Source organism: Gigantopelta aegis, chromosome 12 (assembly GCF_016097555.1).
Source record: "Gigantopelta aegis isolate Gae_Host chromosome 12, Gae_host_genome, whole genome shotgun sequence".
Lineage (NCBI taxonomy): Eukaryota > Metazoa > Mollusca > Gastropoda > Neomphalida > Peltospiridae > Gigantopelta > Gigantopelta aegis.
Genome location: NC_054710.1, coordinates 19,038,280 through 19,066,116, shown reverse-complemented (window position 1 = coordinate 19,066,116; position 27,837 = coordinate 19,038,280). Strand labels below are relative to the sequence as shown.

Sequence of the window (27,837 nt, the reverse complement as noted above, 5' to 3'; positions counted from 1 at the left end):
TACACTTGTAACATTTATTATCGAACTACATATCAATTTTGTTTATCATCTTTTTCGGATTCCGACGACGTCTCCATGGCTGTTGGCCTCGCACGTTGCCTCTCCTCCTCAAGTGCTGCAATGACAAAAAAACAGAAAAGAAATGTTTTATTTAACGACGCACTGAACACATTGTATTTACGGTTATATGGCGTCAGACATATGGTTAAGGACCACACAGATATTGACAGAGAAAACCCGCTGTCGCCACTTCATGTGCTACTCTTTTCGATTAGCAGCAAGGGATCTTTTATATGCACCATCCCACAGACAGGGTAGTACATACCACGGCCTTTGATATACCAGTCGTGGTGCACTGGCTGGAACGAGAAATAGCCATATGGGCCCACTGACGGAGATCGATCCCACACCCACCGCGCATCGAGCGAGCGCTGTACCATTGGCCTACGTCTCGCCCCCTGCAATGACAAATGCAGAAGATAAAAATGTCACACTAAAATGATTTCAACAGTTTAGTCTTAAATATGAACCTGAAAATTAGTTATCACAAAATAACATATAACATTCATTTAGAATGTACTTCAAGTTTATTTATAGAGCACACTGATGATTAATCTTCGGCTATTGGATGTCAAACATTTGGTCATTTTGACATATTGTCATAGAAAGAAAATCCGCTATATTTTGCCATTAGTAGCAATGGATCTTTTATTTGCACCATTTAATAGGCAGGATAGCACATACCACGGCCTTTGATATACCAGTCGTGGTGCACTGGCTGGAACGAGAAATAGCCCAATTGGCTAACCGACGGGGATCGATCCCAAACCGACCGAGCATCAAGCGAGCGCTTTACCACTGGGCAACGTCCCCACATCCCCCCCCCCCCCCCCCCCCCCACACCATAATTCCAAAACTAAACCTAGATATTACATGTCTTGCTACACACAGATGTGATATACCACTAGGCTTTCTCTTATTTTCTTCCATATTGATGGAGATTACTTGTGTCTTAGTTCTTGATTTTTTTTTTTTTTTAATCTTATTCAGTGTTTTGTTTTTAAAGATATAAGGGCTATTTCTTTTTTTAAAATGGGTGGGGTAGGCCTGAAGACTTTTCTAAATGTGGGGTGGGACGTCTTTATACAGATTTTGCGGTTTACCATTATTGAAAAATACTGAAGATGTATAGGTAGGAGTTTCAAAAATGGCCAGGCCCACCCCATCCCACTCACTTTTAAAAGGAATAGCCCTAATAAAATTATAAACTGGAAATAGTCAAATATGATGGCAAAAACTCACTTCCTTTTCTTATCGTGCGTCCTTTTGCGGACTCCACTTCGATCCGATGTATATCTTTATCAATTTCTAAGATACACTTCCGCTTCTGCCTCTTTTATGTTGCAGTTTTTGGCAACATCTTCAGAAAATAAGAAATGGCAAATATTAAATACATGTTTTCAACTTTTTAGATGTAGAATTATGTCACAAGTTAACCCAATTATAGCTTGAAGAAATTAGAAGTTGAACATTATTAAATTCATGGATTTAACTTAAATTATTAGCAAAATTAATAATTGTAAACTTAATATATACTAAAACATTTCTAATAAGAAATAGCTATTTCATGTCTGTGTACATTTTATTATAGGATATTAAACGAGTGTTCATTTCTTATCAAGTTTATGTCACGAGTGAAATTATTTTTATTTGCCTTAGCGCGTGACAAATAAGAATTATTTCAAGTCAAATATCCTATTTATTACCCAAATAATTATGTTTTAAACTGAGAAATCGTTGTACAAAAATGCAGACGGTGATCATTTGTGACGTCAAATAGTGGGGCGTAACACTTTGATAGGTACCAAGATATTTTGAACCATAATATCAGGGGTAATAATACCTTTTATCACCTTTCTGAGAATGAATTTCCTGATGCCGTTTTTTTTCCTCCTGCCAACCCAAATAAATAAAAAAATAAAAAAAACTCAACTGGAAATTAAAGTCTACAAAATGACGTCATTTACAGGGATAGAAGCTAACGCTCGCCCCCTGGCAGCAGGCGAGTAGAAATCTCTGGGGGCGAGTACAATTTAAATGGCGCTAGTCCCCCGGGCGAGTAATACTGAGCAGTTGTGACCAAGATTCATGATGCAGACAGTCAAACTATTTTGCCAATGAAACCTGTTAAATATACAAATTGTAGATGTATTAAATTTCATCAAAGTCAAAAAGTATCGCAATTTCGTTTGGTCTCGATAAATCCATAATATTTACTGCAAACACAATCGGAACTTTCCGGTTTTTGTTTCCGAATATTGCGATTATAGATGAGGCATGTTCGGAAGGGAAAATTGTTTGTGTGTGTGTGTTTGTGTTGATGTTTTGTGTTCGTTTCGTCGGTAATAAATAAACGCATTGTAATAGATCATGTTGGCATTGAAAAGTTAACATTTGGTAATTTTGACATAATATTATATACATGTAGTCTTAGGAAATCGACTGCATTTTCCATTAGCAAGGGGTCTTTTATATGCACAATCCCACAGACAGGATAACACATACCACGGTGTTGATATATCAGTTGTGGTTTAAGACAAGTACAACATGTATCTTCAACCACAACATTTCTTTAATGCAAACTATTTACAAAAACTAATACAAACTAATTCACAAATTATTAAATGATTAATACAAACATAACTGTGTTTGATCCACAAAGAGGGTTGATAACACACCTCTTCATACGTAAGTACCTCTACCACTGACAACATCCGGATTTGTTGAATGTTGTGAGATCATAACTATCACTATTATGTGCACATACTGCTTGTAAATAAACATTTGACAGGCAATCAAGTTTCAGTTTAGATCTCGTATTCATTTATAAAATCAAAACGATATTCTGCTTACCATTGCCTGCATCACGTCTATTCGAAAATCACAAAACGAAATTGTCACTTTCTCTGCGTGTTGTAACTTGAGTTCATAAAATTAAAAGTTCAAAGTGAACCATAAAAACATGAAAGTTCGAGGGCAGAGGTAAAAGGTCAACGATATGACACCTAGCGATCATTGAATGAATATTGCTACTAGTGACAGTAAACCCGAATGAATTGTCGCCCTTGATCATTACTGAAACTGACAGAGAAACACTGTGGGAACCTGTGAGTTACGGTCTTGTTAGCGTTATATCGAGGGGGCTGGTTTTCGTTTTCACACAATTTCGTGTACATGTAATAATCACTAGGTGATCTGAGTTTTTAAATGTAGATGTCGTACTGTTTTAGGCAATCAGAAAACGATTTAATCACGTTAAAAACAGATGACAGGATAGAACATGTCTTAATTATAGGTGACAGGAAACCATTAAAACGTGTAAAGATCGGATGGACTAACATAGAAAAAACAGCGAGGATCGTGTTAAATATACACAGTCCTGTAAAAATATTTGCACCGTACTTCTTTGTGAATGTTATTTTCTTGATTAGTTTGTACCCACAACGAGCGAGTTTGAACTTTAATTGTATGTAAGCATACTACCTACCTACCTACCTTCCTACCTACCTACCTACCTTCTTGATAAGAATATTTATATTTGTACACCGGGCGTGTTTTTGGTTGCCTTGCTGTTTATAGAAGTTCGATACGTTGTCTTAGTGTGACAATATTTGGTCTAGTAAAGAAATACTTTGGTATCTTGCTTTATTGAGAACGAAATGCATTGAAACAAATAGTGATATTCACCGCCAACATATTCATCACACAAACAACATTTACGTTTATCTCTAGGAATATTCTCTCACCTTCCAACTTCGATTGGTAGTACGATACTTAACAAAAGTAGATCTTTTCTATTATTTAGTAGTAATAAATAAGGTTCCAAGTTAATGCTGTCTTTAAAAATTATGTAATTAGTACCTTTGCTTGAATGATAAACAGTATCTGTTCATGTTTGCAAATGCTGGTTCTTCAGTCTCTCTAAAATAACGTTACTCAAATTACCGTAGTTAACATAATTTTGGGATAACCATATAAAAGTAAATCCAGTTTCATAAAAAAGAATTTTTCAATAAATTTAAACCATTTATATGTACATGCATATGTTCCATTAGCATAATCAGACATTAATGCCTTATATATTCTGAGAGAGAGAGAGAGAGAGAGAGAGAGAGAGAGAGAGAGAGAGAGAGAGAGAGAGAGAGAGAGAGAGAGAGAGAGAGAGAGATTATTGACACCTGTGACATCCCTAATTATCTTGGACCTCCATGGGCTCGTCAGGTAGGATTCGGTGGCAATTACTCTCTGTGATATCTCTAATTACCTTGGACCTCCATGGACTCGTCAGGTGGATTCGGTGGCAATTACCCCCTGTGATATCCCTAATTACCTTGGACCCTTATGGGCTCGTCAGGTAGGATTCGGTGGCCATTACCCCCTGTGATATCCCTAATTACCTGGGGGCTCCATGGGCTCGTCAGGTGGATTCGGTGGCCATTACCCCCTGTGTTATCTCTAATTATCTTGGACCTCCATGGACTCGTCAGGTGGATTCGGTGGCCATTACCCCGTGATATCCCTAATTACCTTGAACCTCCATGGGCTCGTCAGGTAGGATTCGGTGGCCATTACCGCCTTTGATATCCCTAATTACCTTGGACCTCCATGGGCTCGTCAGGTAGGATCCGGTGGCCATTACCCCCTGTGATATCCCTAATTACCTTGGACCTCCATGGACTCGTCAGGTAGTATTCGGTGGCCATTACCCCCTGTGATATCCCTAATTACCTTGGACCTCCATGGACTCGTCAGGTAGGATTCGGTGGCCATTACCCCCTGTGATCTCCCTAATTACCTTGGACCTCCATGGACTCGTCAGGTAGGATCCGGTGGCCATTACCCCCTGTGATATCTCTAATTACCTGGAGCCTCCATGGACTCGTCAGGTAGGATCCGGTGGCCATTACCCCCTGTGATATCCCTAATTACCTGGAGCCTCCATAGGCTCGTCAGATAGAATCCGGTGGTCATCTACATATAATTTATCAAACACTAGCTTGGCGTGTTTTTCTTCACGTTTTGCTTATTTAATCTTTCGATATAGAGCTCTACGTCGACGGGCAATTTTGGGTGGATATTGTCCGTTAACACCAAATTGTGTGTCCCAAAGATTGACAGGTGCAGCAAACCGAATGGTTTCACGTTGTTTGTAAAAGGTGAACTTTGCTACAATGGATCTGTGTTTTCCATGACGACGTGCACCAATTCTGTAAAATCTGTCAATAGAAATATCCTCCTCTATCTTTAACTTTCTTTTATAAATGCTTGTAAAACTTGCTGAACATTTTCACCATATGTAAATTCGATGCTACTGAAGATGAGATTGTCGCGCATGCTCAAGGCCTGGAGATCGAGCAACTGTTCTTCCAACTTCCTGTTCATGCCAGTAGCCCCTGGAGCCAGGTCGTGTGATGCTGTATTCATGTCAGTAGCCTCTGGAGCCAGGTCGCGTGATGCTGTATTCATGTCAGTAGCCTCTCGAGCTAGGTCGCGTGATGCTGTATTCATGCCAGTAGTCTCTCGAACCAGGTCGTGTGATGCTGTATTCATGCCAGTAGCCTCTCGAGCCAGGTCGTGCTGCAGTATTCATGCCAGTAGTCTCTCGAACCAGGTCGTGTGATGCTGTATTCATGCCAGTAGTCTCTCGAACCAGGCCGTGTGATGCTGTATTCATGCCAGTATTCTCTCGAACCAGGCCGTGTGATGCTGTATTCATGCCAGTATTCTCTCGAACCAGGCCGTGTGATGCTGTATTCATGCCAGTAGCCTCTAGAGCCAGACCGTGTGATGCTGTATTCATGCCAGTAGCCTCTCGAACCAGGCCGTGTGATGCTGTATTCATGCCAGTAGTCTCGAACCAGGTCGTGTGATGCTGTATTCATGCCAGTAGCCTCTCGAGCCAGGTCGTGCTGCAGTATTCATGCCAGTAGTCTCTCGAACCAGGTCGTGTGATGCTGTATTCATGCCAGTAGTCTCTCGAACCAGGCTGTGTGATGCTGTATTCATGCCAGTATTCTCTCGAACCAGGCCGTGTGATGCTGTATTCATGCCAGTAGCCTCTAGAGCCAGACCGTGTGATGCTGTATTCATGCCAGTAGCCTCTCGAACCAGGCCGTGTGATGCTGTATTCATGCCAGTAGTCTCGAGCCAGGTTGTGTGATGCTGTATTCATGCCAGTAGTCTCTCGAACCAGGTCGTGTGATGCTGTATTCATGACAGTAGCCTCTCGAGCCAGGTCGTGCTGCTGTATTCATGCCAGTAGTCTCTCGAACCAGGTCGTGTGATGCTGTATTCATGTCAGTAGTCTCTCGAGCCAGGTCGTGCTGCTGTATTCATGACAGTAGCCTCTCGAGCCAGGTCGTGTGATGCTGTATTCATGTCAGTAGTCTCTCGAGCCAGGTCGTGCTGCTGTATTCATGACAGTAGCCTCTCGAACCAGGTCGTGTGATGCTGTATTCATGACAGTAGCCTCTCGAGCCAGGTCGTGTGATGCTGTATTCATGACAGTAGCCTCTCGAACCAGGTCGTGTGATGCTGTATTCATGTCAGTAGTCTCTCGAGCCAGGTCGTGCTGCTGTATTCATGCCAGTAGTCTCTCGAACCAGGTCGTGTGATGCTGTATTCATGCCAGTAGCCTCTTGAGCCAGGCCGTGTGATGCTGTATTCATGCCAGTAGCCTCTCGAGCCAGGCCGTGTGATGCTGTATTCATGCCAGTAGCCCCTCGAGCCAGGCCGTGTGATGCTGTATTCATGCCAGTAGCCCCTCGAGCCAGGTCGTGTGATGCTGTATTCATGCCAGTAGTCTCTCGAGCCAGGTCGTGTGATGCTGTATTCATGTCAGTAGTCTCTCGAACCAGGTCGTGTGATGCTGTATTCATGACAGTAGACTCTCGAGCCAGGTCGTGCTGCTGTATTCATGCCAGTAGTCTCTCGAACCAGGTCGTATGATGCTGTATTCATGCCAGTAGCCTCTTGAGCCAGGTCGTGTGATGCTGTATTCATGCCAGTAGTCTCTCGAACCAGGTCGTGTGATGCTGTATTCATGTCAGTAGTCTCTCGAGCCAGGTCGTGCTGCTGTATTCATGACAGTAGCCTCTCGAGCCAGGTCGTGTGATGCTGTATTCATGTTAGTAGTCTCTCGAGCCAGGTCGTGTGATGCTGTATTCATGCCAGTAGCCTCTCGAGTTAGGTCGTGTGATGCTGTATTCATGCCAGTAGCCGCTCGAAGCAGGCCGTGTGATGCTGTATTACTATAACCTTAGGTAAACGTGTTGAATGCGTCTTTAAATAAAATATTTCTGTTTTGATTTCAAATTAAACAGCTGGGTCTGAGGAACTTATATTTGCAAAACGCGTGGACTTAAATAAATAATGGTATTCGTCACCTAAGTTGCTGTTAAAAAAGGGGCATAGTCTATTTTACTTCTCTTGTAAATAGCAAAGATTTAGCATAATTTATAGACAATGATCGTTATGAACTCAAAGAGCGTTCTTCAATAATACAATAAGTTGTAAGTTGTAAGCTCGATTCTTCTTTGTGGATTTTCTCATTTCAGCCAGTACTTCGTTACGGGTATAAATAATTATAGTGTGGTACATGTATATGTGCTATATTGTCCGTGGGGAACTGCATATACCTCCCTCCCCCATTCCAACCCCCCCCCCACCCCAAACAAACCCAAAACAAAACAACAACCCAACATTGCTGTGAATGTAGGGCCTACGTATATTAAAAACAAAAAATACTGATATTTGAATAATAGCCTTTTATTCTGCCCCCCCCCCCCCTTTCCCCTCCCCCCGTTTTCGTCATGTCATGGTCACAAGTCATTTAAAGGAAGGGACAATCAAGGCATTTGACCTGGTATGCATATTCAATGATAGATAATGCACATTATTGCTTAATATCAACAAGTATATTCTTATAGTTAATTAATAAAACGGTTACATGTGACGGCTATTATATATAACGGGCGCAGCCATTTTGTACCATCCTAGTGAATACGCCCTCTGGCGAGCTAGTGGTTACGTAATAACTAACGCGTCACATCAGGAATTAGTCTTCGAACTGAAGAAACAAAACGTACCTGATGTTTGCGGATGCATCGCAATGTTCTGTAATAATAGCCATCCCAGTAAGCCAATAACAATTATATATTATTTTTAAATACAAAATAAACCACTATTGTCAAAGTGTTGAAATAACTGTGTTATGTTTTGTACATAAATTAACCCATGTACTGAAATAATAATCGGAGTGTTTTCTTGGTTAATTGGTCTTTTCTTTCCGTGGCCTGTACCTGTGGTTCCTGATTGGCAGGTGTATATTTAGATGGTCCCCAGACACTGTGTCTAGACACACTAAAAAGATGTGCCTCTTTTATTAAGATCACAGGGTATTGTGTTATAACTGCACGAATACCCCTCTATTCGTAATGGACATTACCAGCCGCCCTGCATTATTACTGTAAGTAATTCTGTAAAACCCTTGCTTAAGTAGACTTTCCCATCTAAAATCACAAAAATTACCAATTACGTAGTCCCAAAGAAAAGAAAATTATCACTTGGGTATCGTGAGTGGTCGTTTTTGTTCGAGCATAGCATACCGTACCAATAGGCCTAATAATATGCATTTTTTTCTTTGGATTTTTAAAAAAAGAAAAATACTATAACTCCATTTCGTTCTATTGATGCAAATTGAAATATATTTAGTTAAATAATTTATTATACTATCGAGTCATTTATGTCGCTTTACAAGTCAGGTTGATGAAAGCGAAGCGCTTTGTCGTAAATTAGAGCGTTTGTTTACAGGTTGCGTAGTACCAAAGAAGAGAGTTCTGTGTCAAAGTTCGACATGCACCATCAAATATTTACGGATGTGATTGGTAGTAATATGTGACATTGATTATTTGTGTAAATACTATTATCCACTGACAATAAATAAATACACTTTTATTTGTTATACAGTTGTTAGGTAGTATATACCAGAGGTTGAAACTAATGCGGGGTACCCCCAAAAATGGAACTTCAATGTTCAGCAAAAATGATGGTTGCTATTAAAAACATTAATTAAATCTCTTAAATGATACGTGACCCCCCATTTTTTTGCAGGCAGATTAGATGTGAGGTGCCACACTTTCTATTGCTGTATTTCTTGGGTGTGTTGAAACGCTGCTTATATCAGTTTTATTAGTAAACGTTAACATTATCGGCAATAGGGATTGATTTGGTCTATTAGAACCTATACTGTGCATAGAGCAGATGGACGGAGCTGACGTCACTTCGCCCCAAGCTATACCACCGGACGTCACAAAAACTATATTTTATTACATGTACAAATGAATGTATGAATGTGTCTGCCCCCCCCCCCCCCCACCCCCAGCTCTGAAACTGGGGGGGGGGAGACAATATGCCCCCCCCCCCCCCCCCAAGTTTAAAAGCGATAGAATGAATATAGCATTTGAATGAATATTTTTATTTCTACACCGACCAATTTTCTGTAAAGTTCTGAAGAATAGCTTATAATTCATCATATTATTAGTACATTGTTTTAGCTGGACGGGACTTGATTATCATAGGACCCCCCCCCCCCCCCCCCCCCCCCCAACCACTTCTAAACAGTAACTGACTTAATCGCGTGATAGTAAACCTCGGCCTTTTCCGTAAAGGTTACGACAAGTTCTTATTAAACTATGACGTAGTTCATGGCCATCCCGATGACGTTGTGCTGCTAACTGACCCTAACGTAAGAAAGGCTCTGGAATCAGTCAATCATCATACAAATGTCGGAAGATGGTTTTCCGCAACCGAAAAAATTGAAGCAATCAACAATATTCGCTGCATTTTCTTCAGCCCCAAGGTAAAACCCCAAACAGATGGTCTAGTTTATCACCACTTAAAAATAAAAAATAAAATAATAAAAATAATACAAATTAATTCATTTATAATTTGACCAGACCAACACTATTGTATCCTGGCGTCATATGTTTTCGATACGATAAGCGAAAATCTAAAAAACCCAAAAAAAACCCACATTGTAAATACAATAATACTTTACCTTTGTCAAGTCACATTAGTTAGTGATGAAAAACAGTGATAACCTCCTATGAATGCCAAGTTGTCCGCCGGTAAACAAGACGGGAAGTCGTACAGGTGATCCCGCCATATTTTGACAAGTGTCATATGTTTTCGATACTTTCATTGGCTGTCTATTTTTGTCCATATTATAGTAGCGTAGGGCCTATACTCCGTGCAATAAGTTACCGCAAATTGTACTTTCGGTATTATAAATCGTAAACTATTTGTAACTTGCCGAAAATAATGAATACTTTTCATACCAAAAAACAGTTTTAAGTGACAACGTATTTACATAATGTTCATTTCACAGATGAATGTTTACTCCTCTTGTTCTATGTGACAAGGGCACCAAAATTCGGAGTTTCGCCTCACTACTCTAACAGAGGTACAGAATTTAAGGTGAACCCAATGATTGCATGATGGGTGGGTGCACTGAGCCCAGGACACAAAGCAGAGTGAGACACAGTGTCTGAATTCCTCTGGCTGCATACGTTTGCATTTGCAGCACAGGTCATTGGAATCCTCAGGTTCTTCATCGGATGTGTCAGAGTCATTAGCAACATGTCGGTTTGCTTTTGGTCTACTGCTAACTCCCGATGTGCTTGGCATTTGTGAATCTGTGGTGTTGTTAGTAGGTCTTGGTTTTGTTGGTTTTCTTTTAGGCAAGGGCTTTTTCTTTTGCTGTTGTTCTTGGTGTTTTTGAATGTTTTCTAAAATGTCATCTTCAGTGATGGCCTTCCCACCAACAACGGCACTGAGCACTTTTCTTTTCTTTGTTGGCCTTGCATTTCTTGTAATAGCCTCTTCAGCACTTCTGAAGAATTTGTTGCATTGGCTGGGGCTAACATCAGTGGTGACCGTTCCAGATTCTTGTTGTCTTGCTATTTTAGTTGAAGAGAACACTGTTGCTGGGAGAAAATTTGATGGCTTCAGGACACTTCTATTAAAAGGGTATATGCCGGTCTTCCTGAAAGATGCTTGCAGATTGACAGGTGTTAAGGCAGAACAGTATGCTTTACAAGCAATCTCACACAGGGAATACCTGTCAATTCCTGAAGTTGCATGTTCCCGCAAATAGGTATGCTTCATTCCACTATAAATTGTTTCAAATGGGCCAAAACATCCAACATCCATGGGCTGAAGAACATGGGAAGTGTGAGCAGGCAAAACAAATATTATGATGTTCCTCTCCCGTGCCCACTGAATCAAGGAGATATTTATGTGCGACTTGTGGCCATCATACAAAATCAAGATAGGTTGATCAGATGATGCCGGTGGAGCATATTTTGTAAAATGATCACTCAGGTACATCTGAAAGATTTCAGAATTGGACCAGCCTGTTTCACTGACTGTCCCTGCGGTGCCTGCAGTACAGCCTGAAAGGAGCTCCTGGTGCATTCTTTGTCCCTTAAATACAAAATATGGAGGTATGGCCACCCCAAGAGCATTGCCGCACCCAATAACAGTTGTCGTGTTTGATTTGCCTAATGTTACTGCAACTGGTACTTCAAAACGTGAAGAAACAACAGATGGAGGTTTGTGATTTTCAACAATGCCTTTTTCATCGATGTTGTATATTGACTGTGGACTGTTCTTCAGATTGTATTTATTCAGAATGGTTTCCAATTCATTGAAATAGATATTTACGGTTTCCTCTGATGTCGCTTTTGCACGCATTATTTCCAGAGATCTCGGTTTTTGTACTTTCAGTTCAGGCCATCTCTTCATAAAACTGTAAAACCACTGTAAAGATAAGTTTTTGCCTTCCTTCTCTTTCTTTCCGATGTAAACTGCAAAATCAGTAGCAATACCTGTGACCTCCGTACGAGTATAGCCGTAGCCGACAGATGACATGAATTCAATATGCTGGACTAAAGTCTGCTCCTCTTCCTGTGACAACAATGCTTCTGGTCCAGACCTGGTGCATTGAAGCTGAATCTTGCCACTCACACGATCATGAAGTGTTGAATATGGCACCGAAAAGACTGCGGCTGCTTTTTTAATTGGCATTCCTTCACTGCACACCGATTCATATGCATTTTCCAGTGATTCATAAGAGTACTGTTTGTAATTGGCTTTTGGTCGGTTAATCACAACCTAAAACAAAACAAAAAAAGAAAAGAAATAATTATATATATTTCTTTTCTTCTGTTTTCTGTATATATATATATATATATATATATATATATATATATATATATATATTCACATTTTGTTTTTCAATTTTTAAATGTAAATTTTACTACAATGAAATGGTTAGGGTTAAATTTCCTTTTATTTAAAAACAGTGCAAAATAAAATAACTAATAACCATTTTATCATACTTACTAATATTATTTTATTATTATTATTTAAAAGTCCACCTGCAAAAATTACATCAATTTGTACTAATGTAAATGTACATGTGTATAAACCACCTATGAACAATGATTAAAAGTAAATGTTGCAGTGAAATGACATAAGAGATAACCTATCTGGCATACCACACATTTTAAGGTTCAGTATAAGGACCACGTGGTACATCACGTGACTTTGACAGCTGAAACGTCAACGTAGCAGACGACAACTTTGCATGAATATCTGTTAACTAAACTCTGCTATCTGACACATTTTATTAATACCAAAATACTGCATTCATAAAAAGTGATAAAATGCACAATGTATATCATATTATAATTAAAACTTACCATTGGTAGCTTCGCAGTTACAAATGGAGGATCGAAAACATATGTCGATCGAAATTGTATGACGGTACGATATAAATATTTTTTCATTAAATTATTGATGAAAACTCTTTAACTAACCTTTCTTGATCACAAAATATCAATTACATTTAAAATATATTGTGAACTGTGACCGCAGTCGGTCATAACGTACACCCACCCTGACCGATCCAAAAATTGTACATTTCAAAAATCAGTATTTTTAAAAAAAAAATTGGTTCCAACACACTTAACCTTTAATTAATATTTTAAAATAGTGTTTTCTTTCTCATTTTAACACAGTCTTGTCTAGTGTCCATTTCTGATCACAAAATTCGATTTAAAGCCGCACACCCTAGTTCCATCCAGAGAAAATAAATTATAATTTGGTTAATCTACAAACCTGTAACACACTTAGATCACGTTTTTATCAAATGGAGTGAAAAAGTAGGTTTTATATCGATAAATACCATGGGAATAACCATGTCCCAATTGCTTGAAATAATTTTGAAAGTTAGTATTCTGATGTCACCGGTAGATGTCGCTCGAAGCACAACAATGCCTACGTCACGACAAATTTCACAGAGTGCGCACAGACTTGGGGTGCGTTCTTTTCACCTCTCCTGGACATGTTCCAACTGTTCTGTCCTGGTTGTATACCCTCTCCAGATATCGTAAGACTTAGCAAAATTATTGGTTTTAAGGGTTTGTAACGTTTTGTATTGAGACACTTACTTGTCTGAACTTTATTGTTACTGAAAATGTTCACAAACTGTGATGAAAAATCTCACAAATGAACAACAACAAATCGGATGTTGATTGCGCGAACCGTGCACGAGAAAACAAAACGAACCAAAATGATAACGGTCACGTGGTATACCAACGTCCGTGACATTGAAATGGAAATATCCCGTCTAAAAATAGATTAGACTTTGTCTGCTCAACGATTTTTTCTCAAACGTGCGTCCGTTTTTAAGAAATACGAAAAATGCATTTTGTGGTATTACAAAAACCAGGATTACCAGGATTACCAAAAACCACTTCAGGTGACTGGAAATGTATATTCTAAATAATAAACGGTAAGTTAAGTGCAATTTTATTTGTGAAACAAAATGGGTTTAATAGCGAAAAACAACGCCGTAATGGTTAACAACTAGCCGTAACTAGGGTGTGTCCCTTTAAGTTTTGAAAATATTGTCAAATATTACAGCAGGAGCCCAGAAAGTAAAATAACGTTTTAAAAAAAAATGTGTGGGTTTTAAGTATATTTTCTTGTTTTAATGAATCATGTCATTTTGCTGTTTCATTGAAAATAAATGTAATAAAAATGAGTTCTTTCAATGTCACCAAATTGTGGGACTAGCTTCTGTGTTTTAAACGCCAGTCTTTGATGGGTCGTATTATAGTATGGCGTTGTCCATCCGTCCATCTGTCTGTTAACTTTTCTTGTCCTGGGCATATCTTCCTTACCAATTCATATAGGATCATCAAACCGTGCATGCATGTACAACTTGGGATGTCGGTGTGTCGCATACCAAAACTAGGTCACTGTGACCTACTTTTCACGGTATACTGCACACTACATTGAATCCTTGTTAGGGGCATATCTTCTTTACCAATTCATATAGGAACATCAAACCTTGCTTGCATGTACAACTTGGGGTGTCTCTGTGACCTACTTTTCATGGTCTACAGCACATTACATTAAACCCTTGTCTGGAGCATATTTTAAATGTTTCATTGTATTCTGTCAACTTTATTGCTAATGCTAATGAAATTGCAATTCGTTCAGAATGTTTTACTCACATGTTTAGTCTATTCAATATAACTACTCTTACGACATTGAATATACTACTGCTTTTGACATACAGACATCGTGCTTGAGACAATATTTTGGAACTGTTGCTTTAAATTGCACAATGTGAACTTGAATTACTTCACTTCGAGGCTTGGCCTGATCAGAGAGATGCAACTACCAAACAAGTAATTGGTAAGTAATTTTAAAGTATGTCGGTGAATTGATGCATATTGTGCATATTAACCCACAACTAACTTTACTCGTAATTGGTGTTATCCCTACAAATATCCCAAACAGAAGAGTAGCAAACACATCTACTCCAAAAATAACAACACGCACATATACACACTCCTGAGCACTCTAAATTGCCGTATAGCATGTTATTGGGTTTTCTTTTAATTTCAAATATAAACTCGCATTTAATCGCGTTCAATCCCCCCCCCCCCCCCCCCAATAATGTCCACCATGCTGCGGACCTAATATAATACTACTCATGAATATACAAGTATATGTTTTAATCATGCAACATATTAAGTTTTCTCTTCAGTACAGTGCTGTCCGGTGTATTGGCGTACCTAAGCATTCACAGACCATTTTCTGTGTGAAAACTGTGAAATACCTGAGATACACTACAAATTATTTTATGTCTGTGGAAAATAAACATTTTAAAATTGTCCATAAATGTTGACACACCATTGTATCCAAAACGATTTGGATGTCCGGTGACTCGGCGCAGTAGATGTGGATCGGTGACCCCGCTATTTACAAACCGCCCATGATCTCACTTTGTAGCCCATAAACGCTACACTATTGTCCCAGGATTAGTTTAGAACTTTTTTGTTTTGTCATGTTAAAAATATTACTATGAAATTGAACGATCACACATGACCCATCTCGTGATCATTTTCGGAATCGTTTTCTTGGTACTGCAGATGTTATGCATGGCTAAGAGGTCTACATGGCTTTTTTTTCTCTCGGGTAAATTATGCACACACGTGGATCTTATTTCGCTTTTATTATTATTTTTTTTTGTAAATTGTAAACTGGAATTACTGTTAGTTAAGGTGTAAAGCTTTTGTTTTGCTTGCATTTGTTTTCATTTTTAGTTTAAATAAAAATACCCCCCCCCCCCCCATTTTTTTTTATACCGTTCAATTTTGTTAAATGCGGGAAAGGTGTTTTTAGACTTGTAAAATTGTACCATTAACAATAATTTACTTGATTAAACATTGAAAAAGGAATTGAACTTTAATTTGTTAAAATCACCGACAACATGACAACTTCCTTGGCATACTTAAGCAAAACACCAAGTGCGCCGAGTCACCGGACACGGTTGTAGTCTTTCTGAGTATTGGTATAGTATTTTTTAGCCGTCAGTATATTACTACAGAAAATTGGGTTCCAATTTTGACCGCTTTGTTCTACAGATTGACTTACTAATAAAAACATTAATAAAATCGTTTAAATGGTATGTGACCCCCTAGTTTCTTAAATGTGAAGTGCCACGCGTTTTATTAGTATACTGCCTTGTGTGTCGATACGCTCCTATGAATTATTTAGTTAAAATTATCGATTTGATTTTGTACATTGCAATGTTCACCTATACAGGGAGATAACGCAAAACGACTTTTACATGAACCTACTTATCCCCCTTACCGAGGTCTACGCCAATGGTTGTTGGGCAGTAAATCATAATACACTGTCCACCATATTAACATAAATGCAAAACAGTGGAGAATAAGAATTTTCCAAGGTGAATCACATACATAGTGATAATAGTCAGTTCATAGTTTCTGCGTCAAATGTATATGAACTATCGTCCGTCCTATCCTACAAAAAAAACAAAACAAAAACAAAACAAAACAAACAATATATATATATATTAGTTTGGTTTCACGGCAAGAAGAAAAGTAAGTGTTTTGGTAATAAAACAAACACAAAAACCCAGTTTTTTTGCGTGGAGTTTAAAAAACAAGGGGCTCAGTACTTGAATTGCTGACCAGATTAAAAAATAGGTCCTACTGATAAATATTTTTGATGTGCCCGTAGTTACACAACAGGCCCGTAGCCGGGGGAGGGGGGGGGGGGGGGCGGCGTTGCGACGAGTGATAACGCACCCACCCCACACCCCACCGCGAGAAATGGAGTTACGCCCAAAAATGTATAATGCTTTTTATTTCCTATTATAAGTATTTTGACATTTACCCTAACAGATGGCTGTATTAAATGTTAGTTTATTCGAAACCATTATTGGAAGCCCGCCCTCTGATATTATTTGGCTCGTCTCTGTAGAAGCTCAAATATTACTTTCAACGTTCGGAAATTTCCGTAAATATTTTTTGGCCTAAAATGGTACAGGTGTTACACGAATGATATTACAAGGCGTCGTTATGGGTATATTCAATTGAGAACCAGTCTATCAAGTAAGTAATTGTGGCGCGCTATTTTGTCGACTCACAAACTACGATTATCATGGGACGACCTGAGCAAAGAGAGCGAAGCAAAAAACGTGCAGCGAAAAAGAAAAAAACTATAACATAACTGGTCAATAAAATAAATACATTTACGAAATATCGGGCCAGACTATTTAATGCAATAGATGAACTTGGTTTATTTCAACATTAAAAAACGGGGTGGGGATGGGGTGCAGTAATAAACTCTGGATTGTATACTAGTATAAATAGATTTTATGGCTATATCATCCCGTTTTGGTTCAATGTTAAAATTTTATATTCAAATTAGTTTCCGGCATACTTCGTAATTCACCCGAATCACTTCGTATACCCTCTGCATAATTCCGAATTTTTTAAAATTCTTTTCAAATCACTGGCATGATTTTGCAAGTAAGGTTTTGATTGGTCGAATGAAAGGTCAACTGGACATGAGCTCCAACGGGCTGCTGTTAGATCCACAGGTAATAGTAATTAACCTGTGGAGTTAATTTTAATTAGATTGCTGTCTCTACTGACTGCTGTAATTTACGTTACATTTGTTATACATGTATCAAGAGAGTTATCCATATGAATTTAGACCTTTGATAATAGAACATTTTCGTAAACCATTTAGGGTTATGCAAAACAAATTCATATAACCAATGTAGGTTTTTTGTAACTCATCATGATCATGTAAATGATGTCTTAAATTTAACAATTTGGACAAAAGATTGGTTATGCAAAATTAAGACTAGCGACGTGAGAACAAAACTATCATTCTCGCAATTTTCATTGGCCTGGCACTGATAGAAGAAAGACAATATACAAGATATTTAAAGCTGCTATTTCTCATCACCAACACATATACCAATGTTAGTCCCCCCACCCCCCCCCCCCCCCCCCCCCCCCCCCCCACCCCACCCCACCCCACCCCACCCCACCCCACCCCACCCCCAACCTGTACATAACGACGTCGTTATTAGTCCAGGGATATAAAGTGACGTCATTCAGAAATGTTTGGTTTGTTAACAAATGCACCGACAGTATAACGTCTTTATTATGAATATGAACATCTGCACCATTCGTGAAATGTTACATAAAAAAAATATGCAGTAATAAATATATGTTTTGACATTGTGTAGTAGCATTAGATGTGTACTACCGGTAATGCTGTGTTCGGATGTGTTCGGAAATTGATAAAAACCACGTGATAATGACGTTGTTGGACCGTCATCAGTTGCTATTAGATACCATTGTAATTTCGTGTGTTGTATTTGAGCCAAGAGCGTAGGTGATCATTTCAATAAATTCATCAATAAAAGAAAAAATGGCTTATAGCTGGAAACCGCAGGTAAATAAATATTAGTGAATTAAATTATAATATTTTAGACCACTGTGATAGCCAAACACGTAATGGCCCCAAACAATAATGATTTATTTTTGAAGGTCAGTGTTATTAATTGTATAATTACTATAATAGATAGCAGCACTATTGGATGCCAACATCTATATGACAACCACTAGGCCTACTTGATTTTGTCGATTCTTTTTCATCTTTAATATAACAAAAGCTTGCCAACTTCGCCAATGATTAAATTTGTTCGGACTCTCTTCGGTCAGTTTCCTCCGACTCCTCTGAATTGTACACATCACCTACTGGTCATGTGTAATTTCCTTCACCCATGCACTTTCTGTACATCCCTCCATACACCTTGCTTCCTCTTTCTCTGGCACCAATAAAGCTGGTTTGAACTAACAATGGCTGATACATGGGAATATGGTTTACATGGTTACAGGCACTTCTTAAAGGTAGTCGTAGTAAGCTCACAGCAAACAATTTATGTGAAATAAAAGGGTTTTGTACATCCCTCCACACACCTTGCTTCTTCTTTGTCTGGCACCAATAAAGCTGGTCTGAACCAACAGTGGCTGGTACATGGGAATATGGTTTAGATGGGTCTGACATGGATGGTGACAAGACACAAGCACATGTCATGGTTAGAGACAAGGACTGGGATGTGGAGGTATGAGCATGAGCAGTTAGATCAGTAAAATAATTTGGATGGAATCAATAGGAGGCAAGAGAAAGCTGTGTGTTACAGGTTTGACTGTAATAAACATGTAATTGCTTAATATTATAGCATGTGAATGTATAGGTGATTCAAATTGTATGGCAGTATATGTTTAAATCCCATTGACCTAATTTTAAAGGTTGTAATGAAGATATGAGGGTGTTTTTTATGGGTTTTTTTTTTACCAAAAACATTAATTAACAAAGATTCAAAAATTTAGCAATTCATGTAACCAGCTAGGGTAAAAAATATGTTTCACAAAGATAACTAATCTACCTTGCAGAAATATGCGAAACTGAATCTGCCAGTGGTATCTGCTACTTATGGCGTGGATTTTGCCAGTGACATTGAATATGTGGAGGTCAAAAATGAAGTAAAAGAAAAGAGCTTCCAATATGGACTTGGCAAAAATAATCTGGATATATCACACTTGAAAGAAGGATATTATCATAAGGAAAAGGTAAATAAATATTCAGGCAAGATTTCCCTTTCCCGGAAGCCCCCCCCCCCCCCCCCTTTAAAAAACAACAACTGAAAAGTAAAGGAAAAATCTGAAACAGAAAATCAGTGCCTCTACATATGTCGGACAAACGAATACAACAAATACAGTACTTAAAACTCTTGTTTAATTTGGTTAATAAAACCTTGTTCATAAATCACTTTTTAATTTATTGTGCTAAAATAATATTGTCAATTGATTGTAAACAGTGGTACTGTTTATTACAATTTTGTTATGGATTCTAAATTATTAATATATTTACACTGCTTGGTGGAACTGTAAACAAAAACCCAACCCCATAACATTATTTCACTTTAGGGTATCCATTTTACAAATAGCTGTATTCTTCAACAGTAATGTTGAAATCATTATTAAACTAGACTTTATAGTCCTTGTACAAATTATTTGTAATCTGATTAGTTCACCAAAAATACAAGCTTATGTATTTTTTAAATATAAATACTAGTAGACTTAACTGTTGACCTGAAGGCATTGGGAAATATCTGCAAATGCAGGAACGGGTAAGATTAATTTGTATTATCTAAAGAGTTAGAGATGCCCTCTCCTGCCCGACTCCCACCCCACCCCTCACCACCACTTGCGACATGTTTTGTTATTAGGGATTTCACGATATTTGTCAGAGATAATTTTAAATTTTTTTTCCTATAATGAATAAAATCTTTAAACAACAAATAAAGATATAGAAATAGTAAAATGCTAAATTAAAATGGGGTTTCAGTGAGAGGTTTTTTCATATAGCTTTTAAAGACAATTTTAATAGACAAATCATGTCTCCTACCTGTCAAATATTTCTGCCTCATAAAGTTAGAAAGAGATGAGACTTCACCCTACAAATTGTAACTTGCTTCACCACGAGAGTTAATAAAGGATTTTTCTGGAATTCAAGATTTAAAAAAAGATAAAACAGAACTACATGTATATGTGCGCACACACACACACACACATATCCAGACAGACAGACAGACACATACACACACACATATACATATATCCAGACAAACAGACAGACAGACACATACACACACACACATATACATATATCCAGACAGACAGACAGACACACACACACACACACATGTATCCAGACAGACACATACACACACACATATACATATATACAGACGCACACATCACACATATAGACAAACATCACACACACACATATATATCCAGACAGACAGACAGACACACACACACATATATCCAGACAGACAGACACACACACACATATATCCAGACACACAAACACATACACACACACACACATATATCCAGACAGACAGACAAACACATACACATACACACCACACACACATATATATATCCAGACACACACACACACACATACACACCACACACACACACACACACACACACACACAAACATATCCAGACAGACAAACACACACACATATATATATATACACACACATCACACACATATATACACACACACATATACAGATATACACACATATCTAGATACAGGCAGTTGAAGGCCTGCTAGACCTTGGTTAAACGCTTTTTCTCCCACCATTTGAATTCCGCTGTCCACCTTTTCACAGTGGCAAATAAGGGAGCACTATGTCCTAATGTACCGACCATATTGTCATGGATTTGCGTAGGAGTTAATCCTTTCAAATTCAGATACTTCACGACGCCCGGTACTCAGTTTTCTTCATTTTCACCAAAAGTTGATACCTGTCCTGCTGTAGTCACCAAAGATGCTGTGAATTTCACCATATGTAGGCTCAAAATGTTTCATCCCACTGTCATATATATGAAAAATATACTTCAACTTGCTCACTAGTTTGTTGGCTCTATTCCATGTATTCACAATTGTACCAATGTGTAACTTTCCTTGAAACTATATAATGTGACAGAAATAAGTGCATCTACATTGCAGCCCAATGCTGAGAAGATGTCTTCCAGTAAGTGTGCAGATGATCATTTCAAAGATGAAGTACCAGTTTCATCAAAAGTGGTACAAGTGACAAAAAGCTGGAACCCAAAGGTAAGTTAATGTTTAGTGAATTAGATTCTAATATCCTAGACAACGTGTACTACTTGATTTTGTTGATTCTTTTTCATCTTTAATATAAAAAAGTTGCCAACTTTGTCCGTTGATTGAATTTGTTTCGACTCACCCATTGGGCTATTTCTCGTTCCAGCCAGTGCATAACAACTGCTATATCAAAGGCCGTGGTGTGTGCTATCATGTCTGTTGTATGGTGCATATGCCTTGTTACTTATGGAAAACTAGCGGGTTTCTTCTCTAAGATTATATGTAAAATTAGAAAATGTTTGACATCCAATAGCCGATAATGAATAAATCAATGTGAGCTAGTGGTATTGTTAAACAAAATAAACTTATTATTGTTTGGACTCTCTTCTTCCTCTTGACTCTAAATTGCACACACCATCAACTACTGTCTCAACTTCTTTCACACTATCTGCTTATATATTAGTCCCTACTGATCCAACCAAACAAATTTAAGGCATATATACATTAATTCCACTCAATAATAATAATAATAAACATTCTCAATTAAACACTTGCTTTGAATTATATTTATGAGACAGGTTACGACACACTGGGACCTTGTGTCCCAGTCTTTGTTTAACTGAGACTGCCAACAGCGTATGAAGTCCGCTGATTGGGAAGCAGACCACAGTAATTTGTAAATCTTCAGCTGACATTTATATGCATTACCAGCCCATGAACCGGCCTCGGTGGCATCGTGGCAGGCCATCGGTCTACAGGCTGGTAGGTACTGGGTTCGGATCCCAGTCGAGGCATGGGATTTTTAATCGAAATACCGACTCCAAACCCTGAGTGAGTGCTCCGCAAGGCTCAGTGGGTAGGTGTAAACCACTTGCACCGACCAGTGATCCATAACTGGTTCAACAAAGGCCATGGTTTGTACTATCCTGCCTGTGGGAAGTGCAAATAAAAGATCCCTTGCTGCCTGTCGTAAAAAGAGTAGCCTATGTGGCGACAGCGGGTTTCCTCTAAAAACAGTGTCAGAATGACCATATGTTTGACGTCCAATAGCCGATGATAAGATAAAAAATCAATGTGCTCTAGCGGCGTCGATAAATAAAACAAACTTTACTTTTACCAGCCCATGACATCCTAAATGCCCATTTATGATTTAACAATCAAGAAAGATACAGGTATTTTTAGTTTTAAGGAAATTACAAAAAGGGTCATAATTCTAAAGAGGACTTATTTAAAATATTTTTAGTTAAATATTTGTGTTACTTTCATCATAATGTGTTGAAACTGCATGAATTTGGGTGCATTTTGACAATGTTCACACCCAAGCGGAACTTGGCGGATATCACACATATATTTATGGAAACTTTGTTCATCAAACCTTACAAAAACCTTCATTTGAATAAAGGTTTAGCCATTAAATTTTTCACAAAATCAGCTTGTTTGAAAATTACCCAAAATGATCGCGCCCCACTTTTATCACAAGGAAAACCCTGTGTATGAATACCAAGCCTCATTACAGCTAAACCATTTACACTGCTAGTCAACAACCAATTGTCATTTCTAAAAATAACCTTGGCTATCACACAAACAAACACAGACACGCACACACACAAGCACACACACACACACACACAGAGAGAGACACAGACACACACATGTATACTATATCACACAGACTAAGAGACACTATCATACAAAGACACACCCATGCACACTGCACACTATATTTGTATGTCAAACATTTATTGTACCAAATAATCCAAGAGTGTAGCGGTGCTGCAGCTCCTGGATCTCTGTTTTGTAAAAGGTTTCCTCTTGCTCCTCAAAAAGGTCTTGTACAGCGGTTTTAGCTAAGTGTTTCTTCATGTTTGGGCAGAGATGGAAGTTCGAGGGTTCATCTTTAATATAAAAAAGTTGCCAACTTTGTCCATTGATTGAATTTTTTTGGACCCACCTATTGGGCTATTTCTCGTTCCAGCCAGTGAATAACAACTGCTATTTCAAAGGCTGTGGTGTGTGCTATCCTGTCTGTCATATGGTGCATATCTCTTGTTACTTATGGAAAACTAGCGGGTTTCTTCTCTAAGATTATATGTAAAATTAACAAATGTTTGACATCCAATAGCCGATAATAAATAAATCAATGTGAGTTAGTGGTGTCGTTAAACAAAACAAACTTATTATTCTTCCTCTTAACTCTTGAATTGTACACACCATCAACTACTTGTCTCAACTTCTTTCACACTATCTGACCGGCCTCGGTGGCGTCGTGGTTAGGCCATCGGTCTACAGGCTGGTAGTTACTGGGTTTGGATCCCAGTCGAGACATGGGATTTTTAACCCAGATACCGACTCCAAACCCTGAGTGAGTGCTCCGCAAGGCTCAATGGGTAGGTGTAAACCACTTGCACCGACCAGTGATCCATAACTGGTTCAACAAAGGCCATGGTTAAATCAAACATTTCTTTCTTTCACACTATCTGCTTATGATCCAGCCGGACGGAACTATAGGTATCATCTATATCCTGTGTATCTGTCTGTCCGTCCATCTGTCCCACATATAGTTTTTCGGATGGTTATTTTTTTTACAATTGCTGGAGATATTAAGCTGAAAGTTTGTGTATAGTTTTTTTTTTCGTGTACTGTTACAGATTAAGTTTGACTTTTATGATGACTTACCCACTGTCGACAGAGTTATGGCTGTTGAACTTAGGAGATACGAATATTTGTTTTCCAAAATTTTTATTTGCAATGCCTCAAGATGCCTAAAATGTTGTGTAAAGCTTTATCACGTTCTGTTACAGATCATGACAATTTACCCATTTTGACAGAGTTATGGCCCTTGAATGTTTTCCAGACTTTTTTTTTATGCATTGCCTAAAGATACTGAACAGAAATTTTGTAAATAGCTTTATCATTGTACAGATCAAGTTTAACTATCATGGAGATTTCATAAACTTATGACCCTTGAATTTAGGTGATAAAAATGTTTGTTGGGCCTGGTAGGGGACATGTATTGCTTTAGCAGTACTCGCAGAATGCTTGTTACAGGTAAGTATATTTGATAATAAATGATTTGCGAGAATAAAAATGGCCTCTTAATACAGGCAGGAGCTAGGGCATATTTGACTGTAATAAAGACATAATTGCTTACTCTTGTTGACTGGGGATTTATAGATGTATGGCAATATCTATGTTTAAATGCCAGCAAACTAAATTTAAGGTTATAATGAAAGGAAGGAGAAGGGTATTACTATGAGAAAAAGGTAAATAAATATGCAGCCAAGATTTCCATTTTTTCTTCCTTTATTAATACTGAATTATTTTTTTTTAATATGTTTTTGACTTAAAGATAGTTTACCTATAAATGACAGAGGATAATATATTCCACTGAATTAAAACATGAACAATATGTTATATTTCAGTCACATGCTGATTTATTTACAACATAAAAATTGTGTTTTATTTCCATCCATATATTTCACATACCTTCACACAAGCATACACTATGTCATACATTCATTGTAACAAATGATCCAAGAGTGTAGACTGTTAGATATTCACTATTTTGTTAGCTCTATTCCATGTATTCACAAATGTACCAATGTGTAACTTTCCTTGAAACTATATAATGTGACAGAAAAAAGTGCATCTATGCATTGCAGCCTGAAGTTGAGAATTGTTTCACAAAGAGTGCAGGTGATAATTGTAATGTCGGAGTGCCTGATTCATGGAACATGGGAGGGATTACTAACAGCTGTAGGCCGCAGGTAACTAAATAGTTGGTGAATTAGATTATAACATTCCAGACCACTCCTTGATTTTGTTGATTCTTTTTCATTGTTAATATTTAAAAACTTGCCAACTTCTCAATTGATTGAATTTGTTTGGCCCCACCCATTGTACACACATCACCTAGTGGTAGTGTCTCAGTTTCCTTCACATGTGCAGTTGCTGTACATTTCTCCACAAACCTTGCTTCCTGTTTCTCTGCCACAAATAAAGCTGGTCTGAACTGTGTCACTAACAGTGGCCGATAGCCTACACTACATGCCTGGATATAATTTGTTTGGTAAAGTAAAGTAAAGTTTGTTTTATTTAACGATGCCACTAGAGCACATTGATTTTTTATCTTATCATCGGCTGTTGGACATCAAACATATGGTCATTCTAACACTGTTTTTAGAGGAAACCCGCTGTCCCCACATAGGCTACTCTTTTACGACAGGCAGCAAGGGATCTTTTATTTGCACTTCCCACAGGCAGGATAGCACAAACCGTGGTGGTGCCTGTCAAAATGACCCATGTCATTTAATTTGAGCTTGTCCAAAAATGAAATGGTGCCTGTCAATGAAATGTTGAAATAATGTTACCATCATCTGCTATTACATATACCCGTAGAATTACTTTTCATGATGTAGTGAAACCCATCCAAACATATTACACCTACATGTATGAGCCAAAATTAGCCCATTGTAAAATGTTTGGTTTCGATGAGTTTGTCTGGACGTAAAAGTCTGTCTTATATTCTGTTCACTATTAAATATAGCAAAAGTAATAAAACCAGCAAATAACAACTACAATCAATAGTGCTAGGAAAATGAGACACTTAAAGTGCTGTTCCAGATGTATGGTGTATTGGGCTATATCAATCAACATATTATTTAATATGATTAGAAAATTAAAAAAAATATTAAAAAAAAATTATATACCTGTATATTTTCCATTTTAAAATATTCCCCTGAAAAACAGAACCAGCTGAATTTGTTTCGGTAATTTCCGTAACATTTGATCTCAATAGGGTGGAGTTTACAGTACTTAACTACTGAGGGTACATTATCATCCACCATTATCATTCCCAAAATATGTTATATTAATTTACATATTTGTTAACTAATGTATATTTCAGCTAAGTATACACCCTCCATCATATACACATTTAATTGTTAGTGCCTATATAAGAAGGGGTTCACCTAGCTGAAATATATATTAGCTAACAAATAAGTAAATTAATATTTTATATTTTAGGAAAAGTACCCTCAGTGGATGATCTTGTACCCTCGATAGTTAGGTACCGTAAAATTCACCCTATTGAGATCTTAAGAGTCTCATTTTCCTAGAACAATCCCTAGCATTGATAGTAAACATAAAGTAAGGTTATTCACATTGACAAATATTAAAAAATAATAATAATAAAAATTAAAAATAATAATAATCTTATAATCTGAAAATCTATTTAATTATTAGCGTCTACATAAGAAAGTGTTTACTTAGCTGAAATATACAATAGCTAACAAATACATAAATTAATATACCATATCAGGGGAAAAGTACCCTCGGTGGATGATCTTTTACCGTCAGTGGTTAAGGTACTCTTAAATCCAGCCTCTTAAATTCTTAAGTGTCATTTTCCTAGAACTGTTCCTATCATGGATAGTAAAGATACAGTAACATTATTCACACATATTTAATTTGAAAAAAGTTACATATAATTTGGAAACTACCCTGATAATTTAGATAATGGTTTAATCGATCATATACATATTTAATTGTTAGTGTCTACATAACAAGGTGTTTACTTAGATGAAATATACATTTGCTAACAAATGTAAATTAATATACCATATTAAGGAAAAATATCCCTGTGGATGAGGTCATTGTACCCTTGGTGGAAACCCTTGGAAAGAGAGGAAACCCACTGTCACCATTTCATGGGCTACTCTTTTTGATTAGCAGCAAGGGATCTTTTGTATGCACCATCCCACAGACAGGATAGTACATACCACAGCCTTTGATATACCATAAAAATTACAAATAACAAATTGTAAATATACCCTGATCATTTAGATAATGGATTAATCCATCACATTTATTTAATTTTCAGTGTCTGCATAAGAAGGCATTTATTTAGCTGAAATTAACATCACATATAAAATGGAAAATTGTTATATCGTTAGATAAATAATTCTTAGTTATGAGAGTAACTTGTGTAACTCGACCGATGTCGGCCCAAGTAATTGCCTTGATAGATTGTATCATTTATTCTGATTGGTTGAGTTGATTGTCTGCTCAGTTAGTGCCATCCATAACTTGTGTAACTCGACCGAAGTCGGCCCAAGTAATTGCCGTGATAGATTGTATCATTTATTCTGATTGGTTGAGTTGATTGTCTGC

The 27,837-nt window shown here is 37.7% G+C and overlaps 2 protein-coding genes across 5 annotated transcripts in view; one reads left to right on the top strand and one right to left on the bottom strand.

Annotated features, from left to right (window-relative positions):
* Positions 1-27,436, bottom strand: LOC121385794. Of its 2 annotated transcripts, XM_041516579.1 has the most exons (5): positions 26,979-27,436; positions 23,415-23,561; positions 10,118-12,234; positions 1,303-1,420; positions 1-115 (listed from the first exon to the last, which is right to left on the bottom strand). In XM_041516579.1, the coding sequence occupies exon 3, from the start codon at positions 12,145-12,147 to the stop codon at positions 10,456-10,458; it is 1,692 nt and encodes a 563-aa protein (XP_041372513.1). In that variant the 5' UTR covers positions 12,148-12,234; positions 23,415-23,561; positions 26,979-27,436; the 3' UTR covers positions 1-115; positions 1,303-1,420; positions 10,118-10,455. The 2 variants fall into 2 exon arrangements, with proteins under 2 accessions (XP_041372513.1, XP_041372514.1); XM_041516580.1 differs by lacking the exon at positions 26,979-27,436 and having other exon boundaries at positions 23,415-23,954.
* LOC121385795 overlaps positions 18,114-27,837 on the top strand; it is a 29,950-nt gene continuing 20,226 nt past the window's right edge. For 2 of the 3 annotated variants that reach the window (XM_041516582.1, XM_041516583.1), the window contains exons 1-4: positions 18,114-18,420; positions 19,425-19,601; positions 21,568-21,675; positions 25,329-25,433. In XM_041516582.1, the coding sequence (XP_041372516.1) occupies positions 18,397-18,420; positions 19,425-19,601; positions 21,568-21,675; positions 25,329-25,433 (414 nt within the window). In that variant the 5' untranslated portion in view covers positions 18,114-18,396. The remainder of the gene's footprint in view (positions 18,421-19,424; positions 19,602-21,567; positions 21,676-25,328; positions 25,434-27,837) is intronic. The other variant, XM_041516584.1, reaches the window with a different exon arrangement.

Excerpts from the sequence above, each read along its gene's own strand:
- LOC121385794 (XM_041516579.1), bottom strand. The coding sequence starts at position 12,147 with ATGCCAATTAAAAAAGCAGCCGCAGTCTTTTCGGTGCCATATTCAACA.